The 26170-nt window shown below is 42.6% G+C and overlaps 1 protein-coding gene across 1 annotated transcript in view; it reads right to left on the minus strand.

The window, feature by feature from the left end:
* CEP170B (centrosomal protein 170B) overlaps positions 1-26170 on the minus strand; it is a 155210-nt gene that overhangs the window by 50633 nt on the left and 78407 nt on the right. Inside the window, exons 8-12 of the mRNA XM_030214678.1 lie at positions 20055-20528; positions 15619-16373; positions 13042-13233; positions 12680-12821; positions 6919-8688 (exon numbers count right to left, since the gene is read on the minus strand). Coding sequence (XP_030070538.1) covers positions 6919-8688; positions 12680-12821; positions 13042-13233; positions 15619-16373; positions 20055-20528 — 3333 coding nt within the window. The remainder of the gene's footprint in view (positions 1-6918; positions 8689-12679; positions 12822-13041; positions 13234-15618; positions 16374-20054; positions 20529-26170) is intronic.

The following is a 26170-nucleotide window of genomic DNA, read 5'->3' on the forward strand; positions in this document are numbered from 1 at the left end:
AGTACAAGGGTGGTGCAAACATATTAGGTCCCCCCAGGGTCGCTTTACTCATACTACCCCTCTCCTCAAGACCCTTCACTGGCTCCCTATCCGTTTTCGCATCCTGTTCAAACTTCTTCTACTAACCTATAAATGTACTCACTCTGCTGCTCCCCAGTATCTCTCCACACTCGTCCTTCCCTACACCCCTTCCCGTGCACTTCGCTCCATGGATAAATCCTTCTTATCTGTTCCCTTCTCCACTACTGCCAACTCCAGACTTTGCGCCTTCTGTCTCGCTGCACCCTACGCCTGGAATAAACTTCCTGAGCCCCTACGTCTTGCCCCATCCTTGGCCACCTTTAAATCTAGACTGAAAGCCCACCTCTTTAACATTGCTTTTGACTCGTAACCACTTGTAACCACTCGCCTCCACCTACCCTCCTCTCTTCCTTCCCGTTCACATTAATTGATTTGATTTGCTTATTTTTTTTATTTTTTTGTCTATTAGATTGTAAGCTCTTTGAGCAGGGACTGTCTTTCTTCTATGTTTGTGCAGCGCTGCGTACGCCTTGTAGCACTATAGAAATGCTGAATAGTAGTAGTAGTAGATGCAACTTTAATTATTAAAGTTTCAAGAAGGAGAAAAGTCTATAGGCCTAAAAAATAATTGAACTCAACAATTATGGTCACCACAATACCAACACACCTAAAACCATCCAGTAAAATCACAAAAAAATAGGTAGAAATATACAACCGTTCTTTGAGTTTTACTTTAACTGCAGCTACTCTACCACCCCACCCCCCAAAGAATGATGCCCTAGGCAACCACCTACTTTGTCTGATGGTTCAGCCTGCCCCGGTTGAGTAGTTACATTTATTCAGTTTACACTTTGCTTTTTCACAGCTTGACCAGTTCAATTCAGCTCATGAGCAGAGAAGCAGAAACAGGCTCCTCTAGTATTCTACTCCAGCAAAAGAAATGCAACTTTAGTACAAGCATACCGAACATGACAGAGTTGTCCAGCTCCAGTCTCAAGTGGCCACAATCCACTCAGCTTTCCAGGATGTCCCTGTGTCTTTCTTTGGCCATCTCAGGGGCCAAACAAACCAACCTCTGCCCCAGTTGTGGGTGCAAAACGTTAGTTGGGCTACGCCCCAGTGGCCCATCCTGTTCTTCTGCCTATGGATTTATCTTACAGGCCCAATGCATGGAGTTGCACAACCTGGTCACGTATTAACAAATGGTTGAGATTTTACAAAAGTATATAGTGTTAAATCTTCCCAAACTATGCAGAGGTAATGTAAAACAGCACCCTACAAAGGAACAAGGAGGATGAGTATTATTGTTAATGGAAGCCCAGCTTAGCAAAGGTAAGATAGATAGTTAGAATTGTCTGCCACAAAGTCCACTGTCAGGAGCAAGAAGCCGGTTAGTAAAGTACGTCACCTGAAAGCCCTAAAGACTGAAAACCAATTCATCGGAACAAGAACCAATCTCCATTTGTAACTTACAATGCAAGGTGGGTCCGTTACAGAAAACGCTTTTCTACTTTGCAAACTAGAAGTCATGTAAGGTTTCTAACCATTTGGTAATTCTTTGACATGCGATTAAACTTAAGTCTTTCTGCAGAGCTTTGTGTAAGCGAGATATAGACCTCTCTATACCTTTATTATCTTATAGAAAAAAAATGCAGCTCATCAGGCAGGCTCATCCTGCTCGGTTTGGAAAACAGGGGTACAACGTGCATGGCATACCTCAGTTATGCAGTTAAAGCAGATAGGCTCAAGCTGTTACTTGCAGCGCTACGCTACGCTTCCCTTAGTTTATTTTCTATGAATGCACACTTGAGGGCAATAAAAGGATTAAGAGAGCTGTAAACTGACTTTGGGTGTAAGATGACAACAGTTTACAAAACTCGCTCATCTGTGAATTACCCTTATGAGAGAAATCATTTGTTCTGACAACAGAGGGCAATTAATCAACAATGGACATGAGGGCATTTCTTTCACAGGGAAAACAATTCCTTGTTGACCCCGAGGCAGGGATCCAGATAAATCCCTCCATTAGTATCCAAATACAAAGCAGTACAAGCATACTAATCCTTAGGGGCTTATATAATAATTTGAAAAATAAGAACATAAGAGCATAAGCATTGCCATACTGGGTCAAACCAAAGGTCCATCGAGTCCAATATCTTGTTTCCAACAGTGGCCAATCTAGGTCACAAGTACCTAGCAAGATCTCAAAAAGAGATAAACCGATCTTATACTGCTTATCCCAAATATAAAAGCATTGTTTTTTTCCCCACATATATCTTAATAATGACTTATGGACTTTTTCTTCTTCTAGGAAATTATCCAACCCTTTTTAAAACCCTGCTAAGCTAACTGCTTTTAGCACATTCTTTGGTAATTAATTCCAGAGCTTAATTACACTGAGTGAAAAACTATTTCTTCAATTTGTTATAAATTAGCTACTTAGTAGCTTCATTGCATGCCACCGGTCCTTTTATTTTGGAAATTGTAAAACAAGAGATTTATATCTACCCATTCCACTCAGTATTTTATAGACCTCTTATCATATCCCCCTCAGCCATCTCTTCTCCAAGCTGAACAGCCCTAGCCTTTTTAGCCTTTCCTCGTAGGGAAGTCATCCCATCCCCTTCATCATTTTTGTTGCCCTTCTCTGTACCTTTTCTAATTCCACTATGGGATCAATATTCAACTGTCAGCAGTCCGATTTTGTTCACCGCCAACAGAGTTATTCTCAGATATTCAAAGCCAAGACCTGCGCAGGCTCCGGCTCCGAACATCCGGTTATTTTTAAGCCTGTTAAAACATAGCCGCTTTAAGTAGGACAGACTTTTATGTGGTCCCATTTATATGGTAAACCTGGCCGCTTAAGGGCTGAATATCAGCCCTTAAGAAGCCAAGTGCTGACTCCACCCCCAGAACATGAGTTCAGGGCTAACCGTGATATTCAGCGGCACTCAGCTGCCAACTAAATTACTTAAATATCCGGTCCAATGTCTTTTTTGAGATGCAGTGACCAAAACTGCAAACAATATTTGCGGTCCGGTTGCACCATGGAGCGATACAAAAAGCATAATATTCTCATTTTTGTTTTCCCATTCCTTTCCTAATAATTCCTAATATTCCATTTGCTTACTTGGCTGCTGCTGCACACTGAGGAGAGAATTTCAACAGATTATCAACGATGACACCTAGATCCTTTTCCTGGGTGGTAACTCCCAATGTGGAATCTTGCATCATGTAGCTTGGATTCCTCTTCCCCACATGCATCACTTTGTGCTTGCTCACATTAAATGTTATCTGCCATTTGAATGCCCAGTCACCTAGTTTAATAATGGGTTAAAATACTCTAATTAAACCACTCTGTACAACCTTGGATTTTGTTGGAATGAGTTCAAAACACCTTCTTTCGGCCGAGTAACTGTTTGCCCCTCATAACTTGCTCTCTGGACCTTTGAATGGCCACAACTGGAAACTGGATGCCAAGCTCCACGGACCTTCAGCATGTCCTAGTATAGAACATCTAAGTTCTTATGGGTAGTATTAAACCTTCCACCTCAATATAAAACGTTTGGAAATGTAATATTCTTTGTGATAACGACAATAATGTACTATAGATGAGCTGTACAAACTCTGAACATCAAAAAATATCAGCCCACACATTAGCAGTAACCATCTTTGTATGGAAATCCATTACCTTGACAGAGGACTTAATTACAAAAAGATATGCAACAAAAAATGTGGAGGACAAAAGACCTCAGGACAAAACACTGTCAGTCCCATAAAGAACAGAGTGCAGCACGTACATCACCGGTCAGAAAAAAACTCCACAAATTGCCCAGTAACAGCTAAACAGATCAGCCGTACAAAAAGTACTGGTTTATCAAGAGACACTTCAAAAACCAAAACCCTTCCAGGAATGGTGAACAGTTTATGTCGTATGATGCTGTTCCTAAGCTCAACTCACTTATCTAAGCCAGAATTCCCAATAATTGCAGCAAATCCTGAGACAGGGAAATAAAATTCCTCATGAAATTCAACAACAAAAACTCTGTTTCGCCTTTAGCTGCGTCAGGAGGATTCAAATTGCAGCCTCCCAGTTCACATGCAACATTGTTTTAAGATGTCTGAAAACAATGAAAGACACTTATCCTTGTGTTGATGGATAAGTGGTAGAAAGGAGAAGATCACACTTCAAAAGGTGCCTTTCTGCTCCTTTCTACCACTTGTGGGCTGTTTGCAAACCACTGCTGTTTCCTCACAATGATGGATGAGCACATTCTCTAAGAGGGACTCATTTGTATGAAAACTCGAACATTGATTACATGATCTTATAAGAGCCTGAGGACTATTTTTAATTCAGATTGAGACCACTGAAAGATGAAGTACACATTTTCACACAGTGGGAGTAATGTTATACACAAGATGACAAGTTGAGTAGCATCTTACACATAGAAATAGGCAAATACATTCATTGCATGTACTTTTTATGTGGTATAATGGCAACTGTGTAACTAGATGCCCATGGTTACGTGACCCTTTGCACACGTAACTGCAGCGTAAAGTAGACTTATGCATGTCCGTGCCCTAAGCACTATTCTATACAGGTAAATGAGCTATAATGTGCAACTGCAAGAGGGGTACATGTCAGTGGAGTGTGGCGGGACATGGGCAGGGCTCCAAGTTACATGTGCCCTTGACTCATTTATGAGCTCATGCTTACGCCAGGTCTGTGGCTGGTGTAACTAAGGCACACCAATATTGGGCTACGCTAGTATTCTATAAGGGCGTCTTGGTGCCTAGAAGGAGTTATAGAATAGGTGCCCCCCAACAGGAGGCACCCAGTTATAGAATTCAGAAAATGGAGCCCAAAGTTAGGTTATAAATTAAATCAAAATCCCATAAATCTAGGATAGACTCCAGCCTGGAATCTACATGGGAACTCTCTGACCCTATGGGTCTCCTATCTTTAGAAGGAAAAAGGCCTCAAAGAGCTCTAGGATACACTATATCTATAGAGCTCAACAGATCAATTAGATCCTCTCTTCATCATCGGCCATAAAAAACCTTCCAGTGCTAGGTAACATCAGGCACCTTCAATCATATGCGTTATACCCAATGTTCTGTTACTACATTAAATTCTTATCTGTTAACTTGTCCAAAATCTTATCTGTTAACTTTACTCTTCTGTTTCAATACTACCAGGGTTGTCCATCAAACGGTGAGCTATAGTGGTGAAAAGGACACCTTATCTTTTCTTGTGCCTGTTCTTGATTGTCAAATTAAGTAGACCTATGTCTTCCAAGTGTGGGGAATTAAATCAAATGTATATCACAATCTTCCCAAACACTTCCAACTTGAAATATTTATATGATAGTGTCCCAGTGCTTCAAATCAACATAACTTTTTCTTTCAAAACGGGGATCTTCAGATTTAAACTTTCCCGCCATTCGGAACAACTGTTTCCGTATATCGGCGTCACATACATCCTCATTGATCCATCCGTATAAAGATATTTTTTTTCTGTTATTTAATTCCTTATTTATATTTATATAAGTATATATCAAAATTTTTAATGTTTTTTAAAACTTAGCTTTATGGTTGCAGTTCAACAGCATTTTTCTCCCAAGGCAAACCTCTGCCGACATGGCCAGGTTTCGATATACTTCTTCAGGGAAGAGGTATGCAATTCAAGGTGTAACCCTTTGTATCACCATAAAAAAGAAAAGAAAAATGGCTGCCATTTTTCTTTTCTTTTTTATGGTGATACAAAGGGTTACACCTTGAATTGCATACCTCTTCCCTGAAGAAGTATATCGAAACCTGGCCATGTCGGCAGAGGTTTGCCTTGGGAGAAAAATGCTGTTGAACTGCAACCATAAAGCTAAGTTTTAAAAAACATTAAAAATTTTGATATATACTTATATAAATATAAATATAAATAAGGAATTAAATAACAGAAAAAAAATATCTTTATACGGATGGATCAATGAGGATGTATGTGACGCCGATATACGGAAACAGTTGTTCCGAATGGCGGGAAAGTTTAAATCTGAAGATCCCCGTTTTGAAAGAAAAAGTTATGTTGATTTGAAGCACTGGGACACTATCATATAAATATTTCAAGTTGGAAGTGTTTGGGAAGATTGTGAAATACATGTTCTTGATTGTCGGCATAGACTCATTTGCTGCTCTCTTTAGCTCATCAACACTTCAAACTTTCGTGTTGTGACTTGCTGTCTTCACCCCTCTGCCCCAAGCCGACGATGGGCTGCCCCGATAGTAACCTGCCACCAAGACCCTGAAGCAGCAGCGCGAAACACTGGCCATCGTCGGCTTGGGGCAGAGGGGTGAAGACAGCAAGTCACAACACGAAAATTCTATCACTGGGCGCTTGCAGTGTGCACGTAAGTGCTGAAATATTCTATTAGGTAGTCCAAAAGGGCCTTAGCGTGTTACTGCAAGGGGGCGTACACACAGGTGGAGCATGGGAGGAGCACAGGGATGTCTCCAACTTAAGTGCATAGCTTATAAGTTGCATGCATTGCATGCCACGCTCAGCTGCACCCATTTACACCTGCCACTGACCCAGCATAAATGGTCATGCCTAAATGTAGTTACGCCAACTTGACTTTACGCTAGTATTCTAGAATGGCTTCGCACCGGTGCATGTAATTGGAGAAGCCAAGTTACAGACTTGCCCCTTAGACCGTGAGTCTTCCAGGGACGGAAAACACTTGAACATAACTCACCTTGCCCTACTACTGAGAAAGGCATGAGCTAAATCAAAAACCCCACATGTACTAACCACCGGTACACTTATTTCTCTCATCACCAGTCAGGTACTAAGCGTATCATTTTCAAGCTGCAAGTCAAAAGTGATATTTATGAAACACTACTTACTGGAAGAGGAAGAGTATTTGACACTGCCAGGACGCGTTCTGCTGAATGGTTGCTTGGGAGTTGGTACTACAGGTTTTCTGGCTGGGGGTTTCACCTCGGGCACAACAGCCTTCCGGTTGGAGTAGCTGGTCTCCATACTGCGGACAGAAAAGCCTGCCTTGGAGGGTGCCGTTTCCGAGTCACTTGGCACTGTAAATGAACCAGTCCTTTTTCTCGGCATGGCCAAGATATCAAGTCTTGAGAGCTTTTTAACCTCAGTCTGTTTAGAAGATGAGGAGTTGCCAGTTGAAACTTCAGCATTCAATGTTGCTTTCTCTGGATCTGCACATTCATTATCTGAAGCATCCCCTAAACGTGCACGGCGCAGTTTGGAAGCTCTTGTGGGTCTTGGTGTTGACAAACTGTTGGACCTGGTCAGAGACTGTTGAACCTTCTGTGCGTTTGATAGGTTTCTGATGTAATCCTCTTTGGTGGACTGTGCAAAGGCCTTCTTTCTTGAAAGGGGCCTTGAAACAGACTGTTCATAGTCAGAAGAAGTCATCTCTGTGACTGGTAAATAAGGGAGACTGGAACTTCTTTCATCATCTGTAAAATCCAGAGACCCACGAGGTCCAGTACTTCGTTTAAGCTGGAAGCGCTTGGAAGCATCCATTCTGCCCACAGCTTCAGAAGGAACCATCTTACGTTTCTCAGACAAACGATCACGTGCACTGGAGTGGCCATACTGGTCTTGTATGGAAGGCGTTGAAGAGGATTTCTCTTTTTGTAGGCTGCTGCTATGTCTGCGGTTCTGACCGTTACTTGGAACATTCTTACCACTCACTATACTCACCGAGCTTGCAGTGTCCACGTCAGAATCCCCCGATAAAGAGTCTTCGGGTGGGCATGAAATATTTTCTGAAGGATCAAGGCAAGGAGCTTGAGACAGTATTTTGGCTTCCAGTGCTGCCAAAGCAGTCTCTGTATCCTTGAGAAAGAGACGCGTCTCGTGACCGTAGTCTATGTAATTTGACTTGGAAACATCTAAATCTTTGAGTAAAGGATGGCTTGAAATATGCGGAAGTCTATTGTGAGGAACACTGCTGCTCGATTTCTCTTTGGTAAAACTTTCCTGTCTAATGAACAACGATGGCTCTTTTGTGGCCATGCTTCCTCTCTCATGAGGTGGTAAATCGATTGTTTTCTCTGTGCTGCTGATGAACATAGTGCTAGCTTCCTGAGCTGACTGCTTGCCACTTGCTGTTTTCGCAGGAAACTCTGGGCTCTTGTGCTCTTTGTTCACTTGGGTGCGCAATGAGCTGAAAGGTACTTTTGGGGAATTTCCCATCTCAATGTTTTCATTCCCAATATAGAAGCATGTGGATTTTGATTCATTTGCAGCTTTTGATGCCACCTGAACGTCATGCAGTCGCCTGTTGGGTTCTAGATTTTTCCTCGTCTGCCATTCTTGCTCAGGCATAGCTGAAATCTCTTTGCATTTCCTGGCTTTCTCTGTACCCAAACCATCGTCGGATTTGCTTGTATCACTCAGGCTGTCAGGGTCCAGGTCTTCTTTTATAAGTAATCGACTAGTAGGATCAGCGTAAGCATCTCGCTCATGTTCCCTTACCATGTTTCTTTCAATGACCTCAGAATATGATTCCTGGCAAATTAAAATAGTAGGAGCTGGACTTTCGGCCTTATTTTGTGGCAGCTGGGGAAGAAGCCTTCTAGTCCTTGCTGGCGGAGTGGTCTCCATTTCTCCAGGGACAATTTTGTGAGCCGTTTCACCTGAAAAAGGACAGTGAATCATTACAAGTATCTTCATCTGTCATACCAGCATTAATTCCAGTTATTCAGCATGTACAAATACACACTCCCTTCCAAAAGGCCAAAACACAATGGCTGGCTCTGCCAGTCGCCCAGTGCCTCAATCACATTTTGCATAGCAGTTGATGCTATGAACATACATTTCTTTTCTTTTGTAACTCAATTTCCATTGTCATATTGAAAGCATATGAGCTGGAATTAAAAACCACCAAAGATAAAAATTACAGTGGATATGCAATGCAATCTAGTCAGGTAAAATAAGGCATTAGACCATCTTGCCAAAAACAATGGTGAAAACAATTGAAGCCTATAGGTCTAGCTATGTGTTACAGACTATGCAAAACTATCCTATCAGAATTGCAAAACGAGGGATTAAAAAAACAAACAAACAAAAATGTATTATTGACAGTCTTATTTTAACCACCTCTTCTGCTGCTCTCTCTAAAAAAACTCCACTCGGCCAATGAAGGAAAATAAAGAAACCAGAATTTGTACAACATAGAAACAATTGCCTAACTTCTGCCAACTTCATTTTCATATGCACACCATCCCTTTGAAAAATATCTGTGACCACAAAATACCCACAAGACTTTGTGCCTTCTTTTTTTGAGTGGGTGAAGTTTTACTGAAAAACCAACACACATAAAAGTGAAAAATCCAGTCCACGTGCATTATTTTCATCCTCCGTGCTGAACATGACTCCTGAATCGCTTTCCCTCAATTTGGCTACCAATGTGTACACTATGGAAGCCCACATGTACTTTTATCCCAATCAAAAAACAGCAATTTTCTTATAGCCAACTTACCGAATAAGTAGGGAAGTTATCAATGTGGGCCACCATTAAAAAGTGTTATTTATTTTACCACAAACTCGTGGAATGAAATCTAGTTAGAAACAACTAGTGTTACAGTAAAATAACACATCCTAACGGTAGCCCACATTTATTTTAAAAACTTATAACCCCCAAAATTGCACTCCCCATAGTTTGGTAGTACAGCTGCATCTTTTTCATAATGTTTTCTTTAGTTTTACAAACTAAATAGTATGTCATTTGGACAGGTAGGTAGTTTTTTTTTTTTAAGAGAATTTGTATGGTTTTGGGTGTATATGAGTTCTTCCTGTCTCTTGAATGGCGTTCCTTTCTAGTTTTATGTATGATTTTATGTTGTACCTTGCTGTGATCTTGCTTTTTTGTAAACCAAGTGGAATAGAAAGTGTAATAAATTAATTCATTTTTAATCCTATGCAGTGGCGTAGCGAGGGCGGCTGCCACCCGGGGCGGTTCGCCGCTGCGCACCCCCCCCCAGGCGCAGCATGAAACCCCCCTCGGTGCATCACCCAAGCCACCCCCCCTTGGTGCATCATCCAAGCCACCCCCCCCTTGGCGCATCATCCAAGCCACCCCCCCCCCCCCCCCGAGTGCATTCTTGCCTGCCGTGAGCACGCCGCTGAGGGGGTGTCAGTTCTGCTGGTTCCCTGCTCCCTCTGCCCCGGAACAGGAAGTAACCTGTTCCGGGGCAGAGGGAGCAGGGAACCAGCGGAGCCGACACCCCCCCAGCGGCGTGCACCCGGGGCGGACCGCCCCGCCCTTGCTACGCCACTGATCCTACTTATCAAGCTGCAAAAGAAGTCCTCTATAACCTCTGATCAGAGCTCACTTTATGAGTGAGGATGAACATGTTAATCACTCATTAAGGGGGCAATTTTATAACTGGGCACCTCACTTTAGGCACCCCAATACTGCACAGGGAACAGCACCTGGGCACCCAAATTGCATTATAAAATACTAGTGTAAACCTGTGTTGCTGTGCCTAAAGTTAAACGCTTATTTACACCAGGTCAATGGCAGGTGTAATTGGGCTTACCTAAAAGCATGCAACATGCATAGTGGGAATGCTGTAAATGGCACCAGATCTGCGCTGAACTAGTATTTCACAAAGGTCGCTCTGCGCAGAGTGCTCTTTATTAGGGGTGGGGAACTATAAAAAGTTTTTTTTTTTTAACTGCGATTAGTCATGGCATGCATTTTGGGCATCTCTCTCACCCTTTCCTACTGGCTTTCACCTATTGAGCACAAACATCTCTCTCACACACCCTCCTCCCCAACCTTCACCCAAATTCTCTCATACCCTCCACAGTCTTTACCCAAGTTCTTTCATGTCCCCCCCTCCCCAGCCTTCATGCAGATTCTCTTATTACTGCATTTACCTCAATATCAGGGCTTGGGATCGGCATTTTCTCTTCTTCCTTGCCGCCTCAAAGTCCATTTTCTTCCCCTGCATGGTGATCAGGCTCTGCGCAGATACTGGAGCCGTGCCATGCAGAAAGTTGGGGAAGTCTCGTGGTTTCAAGTCCCTATTTCCGGGAACGCACCTGACCTGCCCATGCCCTCTGTTGAGTTGCGCACTATAAAATTTAGGTGTGATTTTTATACAATAGGGCACAGGGCATATCTGTGCATAAACCCATATGAGTGTCAATTAACACCAATTATTGATGGTTAATAGCTCATTAATTAGTTTTTGTGTGGATCTGGGATCTGTGCCCAAACCTATATAGAATCTAAGGGACAACTTACAGTATTCTAAGTTACACGCACAAGTGGGAGATAAAAATGTCCCACCAACTCCACCCACATGTATGCCCCCCTCTTCCCCCAATGCAGTTAAGCACTAAAGTACTTATGCGCTCCCTTATAGAATAGTGCATGGTGTGCCTTACACGTTTAAGTGCCTCTTTTCTGTGCGGTTATAGAGTTACTGTCAAACGCATAGAGCATAGAGCCTCTTTCCATTTAGCTCCAATATTCTAATGGGCAATTCAAAATCTCTCCAATTAATCCTAAACCCCTTACCTGCTCCACTTTGTAATAAACATTTCACAAATCAAAGGCAGCCCCTTAGGACAAGAAGTAAGTAATTGAGAAAGCAGGATGTCCTAATACAGTGTTTCATGGAAGGTACAGTAACATGACAAGCTGAAGAATGACACGAGGTGATATTAGCATCTGATGTCCTTCTGAAAAGGAAACCTTGGAAGAACGACTTGCAGTTAAACTGAGCTCTTTGCAGATGCCCTCATAATCATGTAGAAACATAACCTACAAATCCATCTACACAGCTGGATTCAGCTACCTGGGTTCCAAAATGGTGGAACTCGATTCCCAAAACGTTAAGAAGCATCACTGAGTACCTTAAGTTCGGGAAAGGCATAAAAACTTACCTCTTCAAGAAATATTATGGTTAACCACTTATGATACAAATTTCCGACACTTTATGTAAAGTAATAATGATAATTACGACAACTGTAATGCAATCCTAAATACAAAAGAATGCAACATCTACTAAATAAAAATTGTAAGCCACATTGAACCAAGATCTGTTTTTGGATAATTGTGGAATACAAGAATAATTAAATTAAATCAAATCAATCTCAACTGTACTGTGTTGTAGTGGATGAGTGGGACACAAACTGCAGGCAATGGGTTTTGGAAAAAGAGCATAAGATATAACAAAATCTGGTGGGGAGGTATCAATTATTGAAGGTGGAATGCTGGATAGGACAGTCATGAATGAGACAAAGAAAATGGAAAACTGCCGAGTTACCTCCTAATATTCAGCACACAACTGTTATTTTTGTAAGTGCTGCTGAAAATCTGCTCCCAAACCAGACAGATTGGTTTAACTGGTCAGGAGAGTAGCCAAGTTTTTAAAAAGTTAGGACAAATTCCTGGAGGAAAAACCCATGGAACCATTAAGGCAGACTCAGCAGTATCCCTGGTTTATCCCTCGGAGTAATGAGCACAGAATCTACCTACTTTTGGGGATCCTAACAAGTATTTGTGACCTGGAAACAGAATACAGGGCTTGATAGACATTTAGTCTAATCCAATATGGCAGTTCTTATGTACTTTAAGCAACTGATTTCTCCCACAAGCGCTTTACAACTTACCACTTTCAGGCATTATTATCCCATGCTGTTCCAGATCGTAGAGGCCACTCACTGGTCCAGAATCTGTGTAGCTGTCTGCAAGACTTGCCCACCGGGACACCCACTTCTGACCACTTTGAGTCACGGGGCCTTCTGGACGAGTCTATGGACAAACAAGTATTTGAAAGAACCAAGAACTCAGGGGTAGGGTCACACTACCATCATTCGGAGTATTATATTTCTTTAAGAACTTGAAAATGAAGCCAAACAAAAACATGGGATCTTGCAGACAATTTAGAACAGAAAATGTTTTTCTGAAGCTTTAAAACCTGTACGCGGTCTTCAGGGTACAAAACCAAAATCACTTTATCAATTTTAAATACCTGAACATCTGTCTGGGGTGAGCTACCAGTATGTGTAGAGTACACTTGCAACAATGCAGTCTTCTGACCAAGACCATTCTCATGGGAGAGATGTGACCGAGTGCTACCTTCTTCTTTTTCACGGTTTATAACCGGTCGGAAAGTTGCAGAAGATACTCGTGAAAATTCATCTGGTTCTAGAACACCAAATACCTGGAGACAAATAGACACGTGGAAGGTAATTCTATAAACAGGCACCTATGTTCAGCATCAAGATTACACTTATTAAATAGGTTTTTACTTTTCGTTACAGAATACTAGTGTAAATGCTCGTGCCTATACTGTTAAATAATATAAATTATGCACATAATTGTGCACCCCACAAGCAAATGCCCACCTGTAAAGTACGTACCATCGAAGACTGGTGTGTACGTACAGCAGGGGCAGACTGATCATTGGAATAGGACAGAGCTTGAGGGCCCACAGCAGTAGGGGGCCGACTCTCCCCTAGTTTCCATCTAATTTAATCACTTTTGACAGGTGATTAGGGGCCCATGGCTCTTATTGCCCAAGGGCCCGGAACACTGTCAGTCCATCCCGGACTAAGGGGTAGATGCATCAAGCAAACGTAAAAAAATCAGAAACGTAAAAACCTTTACCGAATCTCAAATAACGAAGCATGCTCCAAAAACACAGCCCCAAAAAGTTTGGTGCGGTATTGGAAAGAACGATGCACTAATCCCCGTCGGTAATTGGCTCGTAAAGCATGCGCAAAGCATGCTTTTTCTTCCTGTGTCCGCCCTCCTCTGACGTCAGTTATCTACGTAGATAGCTGACGTCAGAGGAGGGCGGACACTGGAAGAAAAAGGAGACATCGGAGGAGACATAAGAGCTAAAGAATAGCTGATCCATCCTGTGCAGCACCTTCAAACATAGGTGAGAGGCGCTGCACCGGCCATTATGGTGGAGGGGGGGTCCGGTGGGGGGGGGAGCGGCGGGGACGAAATCGGGGGGGGTGGGGCACGGAGGTGGAGGAGGGCAGGAGGCGGAGCATTGCCGACTAAAGAAGAGAGACACAGGAAGGGAGGGGGAGCCCAGCAACTGCAAAGGTTTGATTTTTAAAAGCTTTTATTTCACAAACGGAGCAGCGGGGACTTTGGGGGGGGGGGGGGGGCACAGGGAAGCAGGGAGCCACTTTTCTTTTAAAACATGCCAGCAATTTGGTTTTTCATCGTGCAGGGGGCAGTGGGGAGATGACAGCTCAGGCTTTAACAACAGGTCTGAGCTGACGTTAAATTTCTGGTGTTAAGTGAATCGTTGCTATCGTCGGTATGGTTAGTGCATTCTGAATTGTCTACATTTCAACGGTAGTTTCTCATTTGCATTCCAGTTTCGTTAGCTGCTACTACCGTCGAAAAATAGGCTTTAGTGCATGGAAAGGATAGGAAATTCTTCCTTAAGGGCTCATTTAACGATGAAAAACGTTTAGTGCATCTGCCCCTTAAAGAATAGCAAGTAGCTGGAACAGAATCATTTACATGCGTATATTCTGAATAAAGGACACAAATACATGTTCTTGCTGCTTAAATGTAGGCAGCTCCCTACAGATTTATTTGCGTGTTGTTTTTTCCCTTGATTTGAATATATTGCATTCTGTTTGATTAACAAGTATGTACACTTGGATAGGGTAATTTGAAAATTGAATAAAAAAGACATTAAAAAAATTAACCCCCTCGGGGGCAAATTTTATAAATTATTTTTCAAACAAAGGCCTTTTCACATGGGTAAAAAACGTGCAGAGTCAAAAAGGAGCATACTTTTAGCCGACCCAAGGAATGGCATTTGAGCGAAGCATGGTGAAAGTCTGCATTTACCTGTATTGTTTATAAAATACACGTTACATTTCAAAACATTTACACCAGCTCCCAACCAGGTATAAAAATGTCCATAGCTTCCACAGAGGCATGATTTCTGCCACTTTGTCCCTAGTACATTATAAAGGCACAGAGGCGCCTATGTGTGTCTACAAAACAGGCTCAAAACAGAGGTAACTGTTATAATACCATCCTCTTTAAGTCACAAAACCTAAAAAGGTACCTTTCTGTGGGGCCACTGATTTATAAATCACAACTGGATTAATTTATTTATTGGGATTTATTAACCACCTTTATGAAGAGATTCACCCAAGGTGGTATGTACAGCAGGTAGAATTAACGTAAAACTTACAATGTTGTTAACAATAGTAAAATAACCAAGAATAAACATAAATACAATAAATAAGGTAAACTTGAAAACAGTAAATTGAAACTTAATAATAATAGAACTACCGTGAAACGGTACCAAAAATATATTTGTCAACTTATGGTACATTTTTACACACTTCTAAATATATTTATACTATCCTGTATTAAATAAGAGATTCATTTACAGCTAAACGTAATGAAAAATTAAATACATATTATAAATAAGAAAGCATTTCCTAAGCCTTACCTAAACTAGCAGCAAATAGGCAAAAGGATGCAGAGCTTTTGAAACCTTTCAGAATTATTTTAGAGTAACACTAAAGTATTTCAACTTGTAGGCCTGAGAGGCTCTCACCTGATCTATCATTTTTCGGGCCTCCTCCACTTCCTTTTCTGGTGCTTCTGTCTCGATAGTGTATGTCCCTGCATCGCTTAAACTATCCTCTTCGTCATTCTTCTGAACTTTGGTAGTCTTCGAGTCCTGTGGTGAGGTAGAGAGGGGAGATGACGCTACAACATGGGTGTCTATTGTCATTGGTAAGAATGCCTGTCCCTGCATGGCCGATGGCAACTCAACACTTTGGTTGGCTGTCTCGCCGTGCTCCCTAAAATATTCTGCCGCAAACTCCTGAGCAATTTTGGACTTCTTCCCTATGCTTCCATAGTTTTTCCCAGACGTTCTTGAGCTGGAGGATGAGGAAGAAACGAGTCGCTCATCTGCCTTTTCTCTCCTAAATGAACCAGACCTCTGGGGGCCGGAAGAAGTGTAGACCGGTTTGCTCACCTGCGTAGGTGCATTAGACAGTTTCTCAGCAGGCATGGCACCTTTTCGTTTCTCCTGTTTTGGTTTGAGTGTGGGGTCAGTATCACTCTGCGAAGAATGCACGCTGTGCGTAAAGGACTGTGACCTTTTCTTACGCGGGGCGTCCTCGTCAAAAAATTCAATCACAAAAGCCTGTTGATTGTGTAGTAAATCCTGAGGATCACGCCGTATCTGGCGTTGTAATTTGCCTTGCTCCACTGTATGTTCACTGGGTGTGGCCTCTTTTGCGGTTGTACATAAAACTTGGTCTTCAGAGTCACTTTGAGTTCCATCTTCATGACGATTTCCTAAACAAAATCAACAATAACTTCTTTAAACTGATTGATGAGTAGCTAAATTCAGTTAACAAGAAAATAATTGATTTTATTTGAAGAATAAAAGTTTCCCTCCATCCCTCTTAGAGATCATATGTAGTAGATATTTTTTTTTCTAAAAGGTTAATAAATTGAAATAATAGAGGTAATTATCAGCTGAAAGAAACCTAAACCCCTATTTCTGCCATGTATTAACTCTGATCTTCTGCATCTGATGTTTAGGTTGATGTAATAACCTTTGCTAAGCTTAAGGCAGAGGGTAATTTTGAGCACAAAAATTCTGCACTAATTCGTAAATAGTTTCCCATGTAGTTAAGCTTTGGAACTCTCTGCCGGAAGATGTGGTAACAGCAGTTAGTGTATCTGGGTTTAAAAAATAAAGGTCTGGACAAATTCCTGGAGGAAAGGTCCCTAGTCTCCCATTGAGACAGACGTGGGAAGCAACTGCACGCCCTGGGATTTGTAGTATGGAGTGTTGCCACGATTTGGGTTTCTGCCAGGTACTTGTGACCTGGCTTGGCCACTGCTTGGAAAGAGGATACTGGGCTAGATGGACCATTGCTCTGACCCAGCATGGCTGCTCTTATGTTCTTAGCAAGAGTTTTAGTACATAAGATTTTTTTTTTTTTTAGGAATTATCTAGGGCAGTTTGCTGCATCAGGGGGTCCTTTTAACAATACGACAAAACAGCAACCAACAGGTCAGGGTTAAAAACAACCCCTACGTGTGCATCAACAGTCACAAAACAAGAAGTAGGGGTGGACCAAAAAATCTCGACAGCCAAGGTTGATTGAAGTGAGTTTATTAGCACCATACGAGACCCGACACGGGTCCGTGTTTCGACGGATAACTGTCTACCTCAGGGGTCAAACTCTTCAACAGAAGTATCACATTGAATGGGTGTTTAGATGAAACAGATTAGGAAATAATACTGTAGTATGCTATGTAGTCGCAATGGACGCTGTAGTCGGGGTCACATTTGGTGCTAATAAAGCTACAGTGTGGTAAATTTAAAACGAATCGGAGAAAATTTTTCTTCACCCAACGTGTAATTAGACTCTGGAATTCGTTGCCGGAGAACGTGGTACGGGCGGTTAGCTTGACGGAGTTTAAAAAGGGGTTAGATAGATTCCTAAAGGACAAGTCCATAGACCGCTATTAAATGGACTTGGAAAAATTCCGCATTTTTAGGTATAACTTGTCTGGAATGTTTTTGTTTTTTTTTTTTTTTCCAAATATTTTATTAATTTTCAAAGAATACAAATAACAGGAAAACAATGATGGAAAAACCTAGGAAGTCTGGAATGTTTTTACGTTTGGGGAGCGTGCCAGGTGCCCTTGACCTGGATTGGCCACTGTCAGTGACAGGATGCTGGGCTAGATGGACCTTTGGTCTTTCCCAGTATGGCACTACTTATGTACTAACCTTGGCTGTCAAGATTTTTTGGTCCACCCCTACTTCTTATTTTGTGACTGTCCTTTTACCAAGCCACGCTAAAAAGTGACCAGTGCTGGTGTGAACGCGTGGGTTTTCCACAGGCAGAGGCCACTTTTAGTAAGGTGATAAAATGGCCACCATGCCATATTTTTTCTAATGGCCACAGGCTAATTTCCCCAATTAGAGCGTGGCCATTACCAAGGAAGCTTTTACTGCCACCTATTTAGGAGGCAGTAAGGGCTCCTACGCGATTCGAGTAGCACGCAGTAATGTGCCCGCGCTACCAGATTAGTGCAGACACGCCTCCCACACTGGAAAATAAAAAATATTTTCCAGCATGGGATTAGCATTCACTGAGCCGAAAACCACTGCAAAATGCCTCAGCATGTCCCACCATAGTGCTCTTTTAGCACGTAGTAGGCCCGCATTAGGCCTACTGCGTCTTAGTAAAAGGGTCCCTAGAAGCTTTAGAATAGGGTTTGGGTTTGGGGGCGGGGGTTACACTTCAATAATGCTGAATCTTCACTGTCTCTGTAGGTGATGTCAAAATCAGCCTTCTAAGACTGGAGATTCCTAATTTGAGACCTCAGCCCAGGACCTGTAAGCCATAGGAGACCCCTGAGCCAGGGACAGCCTGTCCTAGGATTCCTCAGCAAGAGTATCCTGGAACCAGACAGCCCCTAACCCCATCCAATTACTTTCCCACACACCACCCCCCACCCAGTTCCATCCTCCAAACAGTCCCTCCTACACGTGCCTTATCCAGGCAGAGAGTCCGCTTCCTCCTTTATGAGATCTATTTTTAAAATGGCAAGGATTCAGCTGAGCAGATGCTAAGGGAAGATGGAGCTTTCACCAGGGGAATGGCAGATGGACGGACGAGTAGCTGGGTGGATGAGATTGAGGGTTTTCACGTCCCAAGGAACAGTCTCCCTGGCTCAGGAGATCCTGGGGCATTTGAAACGGGACCAGAATGCTCCTTAAACTAACATCAGGAAACAGGTGAAAGCCTGGCTCTCCTCCCAAGCCTTTTAATGAAAGGGGCAACTATCTAGCTAGTCACACAGTCACATGCACGAGGACCATCAATTAGCTACACATACTGCTACAGGTCTTGCTTACCACACACAGTCTCGCTAAGATCATTTCCATGCAGCTTTTCTGATTGCAATTTTTCTTCAAGTTAGTCACCCATATTATCTAAACTCCTGTTACTGTACCTCCTCTGTCTGCTTGCCCCTTTGCTGTTTGTTAAGATGCTTCAATGTGCACTTTGTTGACATTGTAAGTGGCAGACTGTGCTATAATGTGTACTGTTATTTGAATTTATTGTCTATATCCGTGTAATACTTGTATATCACCTCAGGTGAAATCTACTATAATAAAATGCACCCTCAACGTTCTGAGGACACTGACGTCACTGCAGGCACTCACACACCGGTTCGTAAGTTCATTTATTTAGGCCTAATCTAAGCATTTAAGTTATCCGAATGGTAGCTGAATATTGCCAATATCTAGGTAATTTTTCAGCCTGTCCTCAATCTACCCCCAAACCAGCCTCTTCTTATATGAATATTATCAGGCCATTCAGTCAGATCTTCCGCCCATTATCATTCGTATACGATTTAAAAGATACACAGATAGCGAAGTTATATTTTCAGCTGTCGGAGAACGTTTAAAATAAAATGGGCCCTGCTGCAGGTAACTCGAGCTAATCTTTAGTAAGAGACCCCCTATATGAGCCAGGGAGCAGATGTAAATCCCCAAGTGCAAATATTACATCCTACACAGAGTCCCTTTATGAAATGACAAAACACACATATAGATTTTTGGCCAACCCCATGTCCCACTCAAACCACACCCCAACTTACCCCATTGTAATTTTTACACATTATGGGCATCCAGGTATAAACTGAGCCCTTCCTACAACTGCCATTTCCACACAGATGTCGGGTAAATGCCAGAAATCCCATGTGGAAATTGCGAATAAGGTTTCTAAACTCCCATAACTTCTTTTCATCATTAGGCTGTTAGACTTCAGAGTTAATAACTACAGGATTTAAAGGAAATCTCTCACCAAACAAAACAGCAGAATGGCGTTTTGACAGACTCAAATGCATGTCCATCTTATTTACCTGAAATCACCACCAGATTTGGCAGTCCTCACTACTTTGCAGCTGACATTAACATTTATGACCTAGAATGAAAACGTTTACCTTTAAGCGTCCTGATATTAACTGGCAGATCACTTTTAGTACTGTACATGTCTTCATGAGCAGACGGTCTTCTCATTAAACTTGGGTCATTCTGCACCAGCCAGTCTGCTACTTTGCTCTCTGCTGAGATCATCTCCGTGGTACCAGAGTCCTTCCCAAACGGTCTTCTCTGTCTAAGTGAAAATTTGGTCACGTGGTCTTTTATTTTCATTTTCCCCGGACGACAGTCGTCAAATTCAATGGTAAAAGATGCATGAGACTGCACAACAGGTGGCGTAGCTGTGTCGGTGTCTTTTGTTGGGATCTCGTGCACCTGAGTTTCTGAAGATTTTGTCGGCTGCTGAAACTCTTTGGTTGGGATTTCAAAATAGCTTGGCTCTCTCCTGAACGAGTACACGGACTGTTCCTGAGAATCTCTGTAGCTTATAATGTTGCCGTTGACTTCCTCGTGATGGGGCATCTCTTTTGTTCTTTCTACAAAGAAAAACGGTGTGAGAAGGATGGACAAGTTTTCAGTCTTCAAAGAAAGTTTTGAGATCATCAGAGTATGATTCCAGATAGAAAAGTCCTACCAAAGGCCCATAAAATTAGAGACACAGAACGAGAGTCACAGCCAAACCCAGACACCAAAGCAGGGTGACAAAATGATTCTAGCCAAATGTTTTCCAGGACGATGGAAAAACCAACATAGCATTAGGTCTTTCCAATCCCGCATAGCACCATCTGGATATACACACTTTTCTCATACCAGCTCTACAGTCATTAGACTTAAATGAACTTGGTCAAATCTCTGAGCAGAAACTAGAAATTACCTAAGCAGTAGCAAAAATCCATATAAGTCCAGGTGCTAAATATGCAAACTGTATTCATGGTTTAACAGTTTATTTTACACTATTCAACCCACTGGCACACACTAATCACCTTTAGCAGCAAGTGTAACAATTTGTACTTACCTCTAACTTAGGAAAGGATTTAAATGTTTCAAAACGGTTCTAAGCAGGGTGGGCCAAGGGACCATGGCGCCTTGAGCTAACTTTTGGTTTGGCGTCCCCCCCTCCCAGGCCTATCTTTAAAGGAAGTTTCCCCCTCCTACAAACCAACAGCTTTTCACCCATCTCATTGGCCCCTGCGTCTTCCTTCTGTTGTACCCTGTGGAAACAGGAAGTTATGTCAAAGGAGAGGCCAGGGCATGACAGAAGGAAGACATTGGGGCGCTGATGCAGGTACCATTGGGTGAAATGCTGTCTGTGCTTGGGAGAGGAAAACTGCCATTAAAAGGCAGACGGGGAAGGCGGCCTGAGACACAAAGAGGAAAATTGCTGGATCTTTTTTCCCTTCACATGCAACACTGCCATGTAAGCTCTGGGCCAGCGACATCACAGGCTCCGGAGATGCAGGGCTCCAAACGCCTGTGTCCTGGGCCAGAGCCTCACCTGGTCCATAGGTTAAGCTGGCCTGGTTCTAAAGCTCTAAAAGAAGGTATTAGAGGTGACAAATAGGATTTACAAAGGAAAGCTATTCAATCTGTCCCTATCAGTCCAGACCAGTGGAGTGCAATCAGGGCCTTCAAGGGATTCAGTGAATCCCCAACAGACAGTGCCAGACCAAGCTGCCTTTTTTTTTCTTCAGTTGTTCACCATGGTGTGGTTATTGTTAGATGCAGGCCGGTGCCCTCCTTTGGCACAAACTGTACCATGTGGGAAGCATGCAGGCAGATGCAGACGACAGCTGCTGAGAATACTGGAGGTGCAAGCAGCGAGAGCTGTATTGTGCCTGGCTCAGCCTCATGTTTCTGAGTTCCTACTCTGTGTTGTAACTTAATTTCCAGAAGCCCTCACCACCACCCTGGACCTTCCACTGAACTTACGCCACAGACACTCAAGAGAGAAACTAGGGGCTACCTGGCTAGAGAAGACAGAGCCTAAGAATGGGGTTTTTTTTTAGCCTATTAAAGGTGGGAGGAAGGGAAAGGTACAGACTGGCACAGGGTAAGGCAAGAGATGGTAGAATGGGAAATAGGAGAGGTAGAATGTGTACCATGGGACCAGGGAGGGGGGGGAATTAACAAAGCAGGTCAATGTCAGTGCTTAGGAGTATGGACAGTAGGAGAAGGTGGAGGGGGGCGAAGACAGAAAGGAATTGAGGGAAAGGGGAGAGGACAGCAAAATTCACTGTGGAAGTAGAAGAGAGGGGAGAGGCAGAGAGAAGAGCAGAGTCACAAAGAGGGGCACACAGAGGTAAGGAGCAGACAGTGGGAAAGCAGGGCAAGAGGCAAGAGGGAAAAGCTGCTGGAAACATCACAGAGCAGATGAAACGACAGAGTCACCTAGGCGTGAGGAGGGGTACACGCTAGAGATCACCCAGGCGCCAGGAAGGGGTATGCTAGGGAAAACAGGCGAGTTTCAAGAGGGACCAAAACCATAAGTAGGATTGTTCACAACGGAGGTCAGCTGGAAGGGTGTTCCAAAGAATGGACCAGAACAGAAGAAAGCTGAGTGACAAGTGGATTCCAAGTGAGAACAGTGAACTGGGGGAGGGAAAGCTGGAAGCCAAGAGCAGAGCACAGAGGCCTAGGAGTATAAGATGAGATTAAAGCAGAAAGGTAGGAGGGAGTATACAGACGTGTAAGGATCTTAAACTGAATGCAGAAAGAGATAGGAAGCCAGTGGTGTTGAGTTAAGAGGGGGGAAACATGGTTGGAGGATTGCAAAGGAATGCTGGTGGTGTTCGTACGGAGCAAGAGATATTATGTTGGTGTCACTGATCCCCTCTTGTTGTTTTGTGACTATGGGAAATAAGTTCAGGTCACTGAGCTCCTGCTGCTGTTCTTGCAGGACAAATAGTGGTGAACATTTGTTAGTGAGATTTAAATTAGTGCATGCTGTGTTGATTTAACATGCATTAATCGATTTTGCATCCCTTAATTCAGTTAGTGCGCATTAAATCAATCCAGTACACACTAAAAAATTCCCTATTAAAAGAAACATGTGAAACTAACCAAATGAAATACCCCCAAAACTTGGAAAAATTTGTGAGAAAAATCAAAACAATTTTTCTAGTCTGTGCACTTCCCTACAGAGAGGCGTTATGTCGGGTTATTTTTGTGGAGTTACAGATATTATGTTGAGACCAAGTGGCAGGGGCAGACAGAACTCAACTGTGCTGGGGATAGACTCTCTAAGTGGCTGGTGGCTAGTCATTTCATGACAAAAAGGATGGCATAACAGCTGCTTAAAGAGGGCTCCAGTAGAAAGGCAAGTCTTCAAAACATGACTCACCCAAACTTGTGCAGCATGCTCATGGCAGTCGTCATGCAGGCCCAGCCCAATGGCACTGCTTATCATATATACATTGAACTTTGCAGTTAATCATCTTCATTTATAATTCCCTAAACTGACCTATCCCAGATTAGCTTTAGTACAGTTTTTTTTTCGCGTTCCAGGAGGGCAAGCAAATAAAAAGTTCACTTGGGAAACTAAAGAGGACTGTCTGTAAGATCAGAAAATCAAGAGTTGTTAATTCTGCCTCCAGTGCGAACACTGCAATAAACTGATTTTCAGACTAGATCTTACATGTACTGGGTCTGCACATTAGAATAGGTTACCCACTGATTTATGCAGGGAAGGAGATTTTATTAAAATTTCAGAAATTGTGAAGCCTATTTTAAATTAAGTACCTGTATTAAATCTAGTTGATGTTTGACATTTTTTTTTGTTTGTTTCTATATAAACGTGTGCTGTTTATTGTTCTAAATTTTTATATATTTTTCTTATTTTGTAAGTTGTTTAGTAATTTAAAGATCTGAAGCATAGAAATTAAATTTAAATAAACAAACGGAATTGAGCAATCCTAGCTGCAAATACAATAGTCACAACTAAGTGACATGACAATACATTGCACACAATTATTAGCGCCAATTGGTTCGCTAGCCAAGTTAGTTGTGTGAACATCTCGGGATAGTGCAATTTTGTGCACCATTTATAGAATCCGGGAGACAATTCTATAAATGTGTGCCTGGTAAGGGCCTATTCTGTAAAAACTACAAAAGATGCCTATTTTCCATTATTGAGAACTAGCGTAACAGTGAAAATACGCATCCAAGTTATGTCAGCCACAGAACTGGAGTGTGGGTGTGTCTTAGTTCCAGAGATATGCGCATACAAATCTTGCAGCATTCTATAAGTTGTGTGTGTGCGAGTTTCACCCACACTTCACTCAGACTCCACATGTGTCTATGCCTGCCTGTAAAATACCAGGTAAGATATGTGCGCATTTACAGAATAGCATTTTGGTGGAATTTTGGTATTTATTCACATACATGTGTATATGCCATTATTCTAACGAATTGCATAGTAAATGACGGTAGATAAAGACCTGAACGGTCCATCCAGTCTGCCCAATAGTCACACTCATGATCAAGTCGAACTCTTTACAACTGACTGACTCAAACTCTGTTACTAATGAATGTTAACACACTCCCACTTCATTTCGCCAAAATGAACTTCTATATTTGATTGTCTAACTGACTCTATACTTTACTTTATCAGCTATGAACTTTAACGCAATGCCAATTGTATTTCTCATCCCGGAAATGGTGATCACCATTACGGCATAATGTAAGCCACATAGAGCTTGCAAATAGGTGGGAAATGTGGGATACAAATGCAACAAATAAATAAAGTCGTAATTAAAACCAACAATGAATGAGATAAAATACTTGATCATTGTCTCTCTTTGGCATTTCTGGGTCATAGACTGTAGAAGTCTACCCAGCACTGTCCTCAGATTCCAAATTACTGGAGTTTCCGTCGAAGCCCTCTCCAGCCCATCCTAAACTTGATTGCCATATACAGGACCCAGACTGTACAAGCTTGCCCAGCACCGACCTTAGTTCTTCACAGCCGGAGTCGCCATCGAAATCGCCACTCGACATGCACACACACACACAACCATTTAAGTTTTGATGTGTGTTATTGATGCATAATTGCTAGTGTGTCCTTTATAGAATCACTCATGTGGAATTTAATGCATATAAAATGACCTCCTATATAATACAGATTAGTGGGAAAGTATGTGTCATGTTTTGCACTTTGCCAGCGGGGTGCACATGGGCAGAGTTTGGGCAAAGTGTGCAAATACATGCATAAATTATAGTATTGTGTCCAGGGGCATAGTCAGACAGCAGATTTTGGGTGGGCCTAGGCAAGAAGCGGGTGGGCACCAAATGTTCTCCGCCCCCCCCCCCCCCCCCCCACCAAAAAAAAATATCTCAGCTGGTGGGAAAATGCTTCTCTCCACCTTGGTATTCTGTAGCAGGCATGTGCTGAAAACTGAGCATGCACAGGTGCCAGTATCGTGGAGAGCAGCATTTTCATTACCATCAGGGGGAAGTCTTCAGCTGGCAGAGCTTGGGATCCCCACAGCTACTGCTAAACATGTGTTACTGTTGGGTGGGCTTGAGCCCTAAGTGGGTGGGCCCTGGCCCACCCAGGCCCACGCCACTGATTGTATCATTTACATACAGTGGAGTAACTTCAAGATGTGTGACGAAAACGTTATGCACCAAAAATTTAGGCGCTAAGCACCAATTCTATAACAGCAATTACGCGTGTAACAGCCATTACAGAATATCAGTGTACGTCAGAATTCTTGTGCTCAACTTTAGATACGAGTGCTTACTCCAGCCAAATAGCTGGTATAAATCAGCGCAGCTAAATGTTGCGGGTGTGAGCGTTTTAAGTGCTGCTATTCTATAACACGCACACAACTGCAAGGCATGCCCTAGACCTGCGCACGTATCTGCTGCCTTTGCGGGTTACGTGTTAATTGAACTTAGGAGCTAATTTTTTAGAAGAGCGCCTAAGTGCAATTACACACGTAACTGCAAATTAGCAGCAAGTAATGCCAATTTAGGCCAATTACTGTACTTCCTGCCTATCAGTGCCTAATTTCTTAAAATTTTGTTACGTGAATATCAGACACTACTCTATAACCTGTGTGCAGCATTTTGCGCACTAAGGGAGTCTTTTACAAAGGTGCACTAGCGTTTTTACAATGCGGTAACAATTAGCGCTTGCTAAACATTAGAAACGCCCATAGGAATATATGGGCTTCTT

The sequence above is a fragment of the Microcaecilia unicolor genome, chromosome 9, assembly GCF_901765095.1.
Source record: "Microcaecilia unicolor chromosome 9, aMicUni1.1, whole genome shotgun sequence".
NCBI lineage: Eukaryota > Metazoa > Chordata > Amphibia > Gymnophiona > Siphonopidae > Microcaecilia > Microcaecilia unicolor.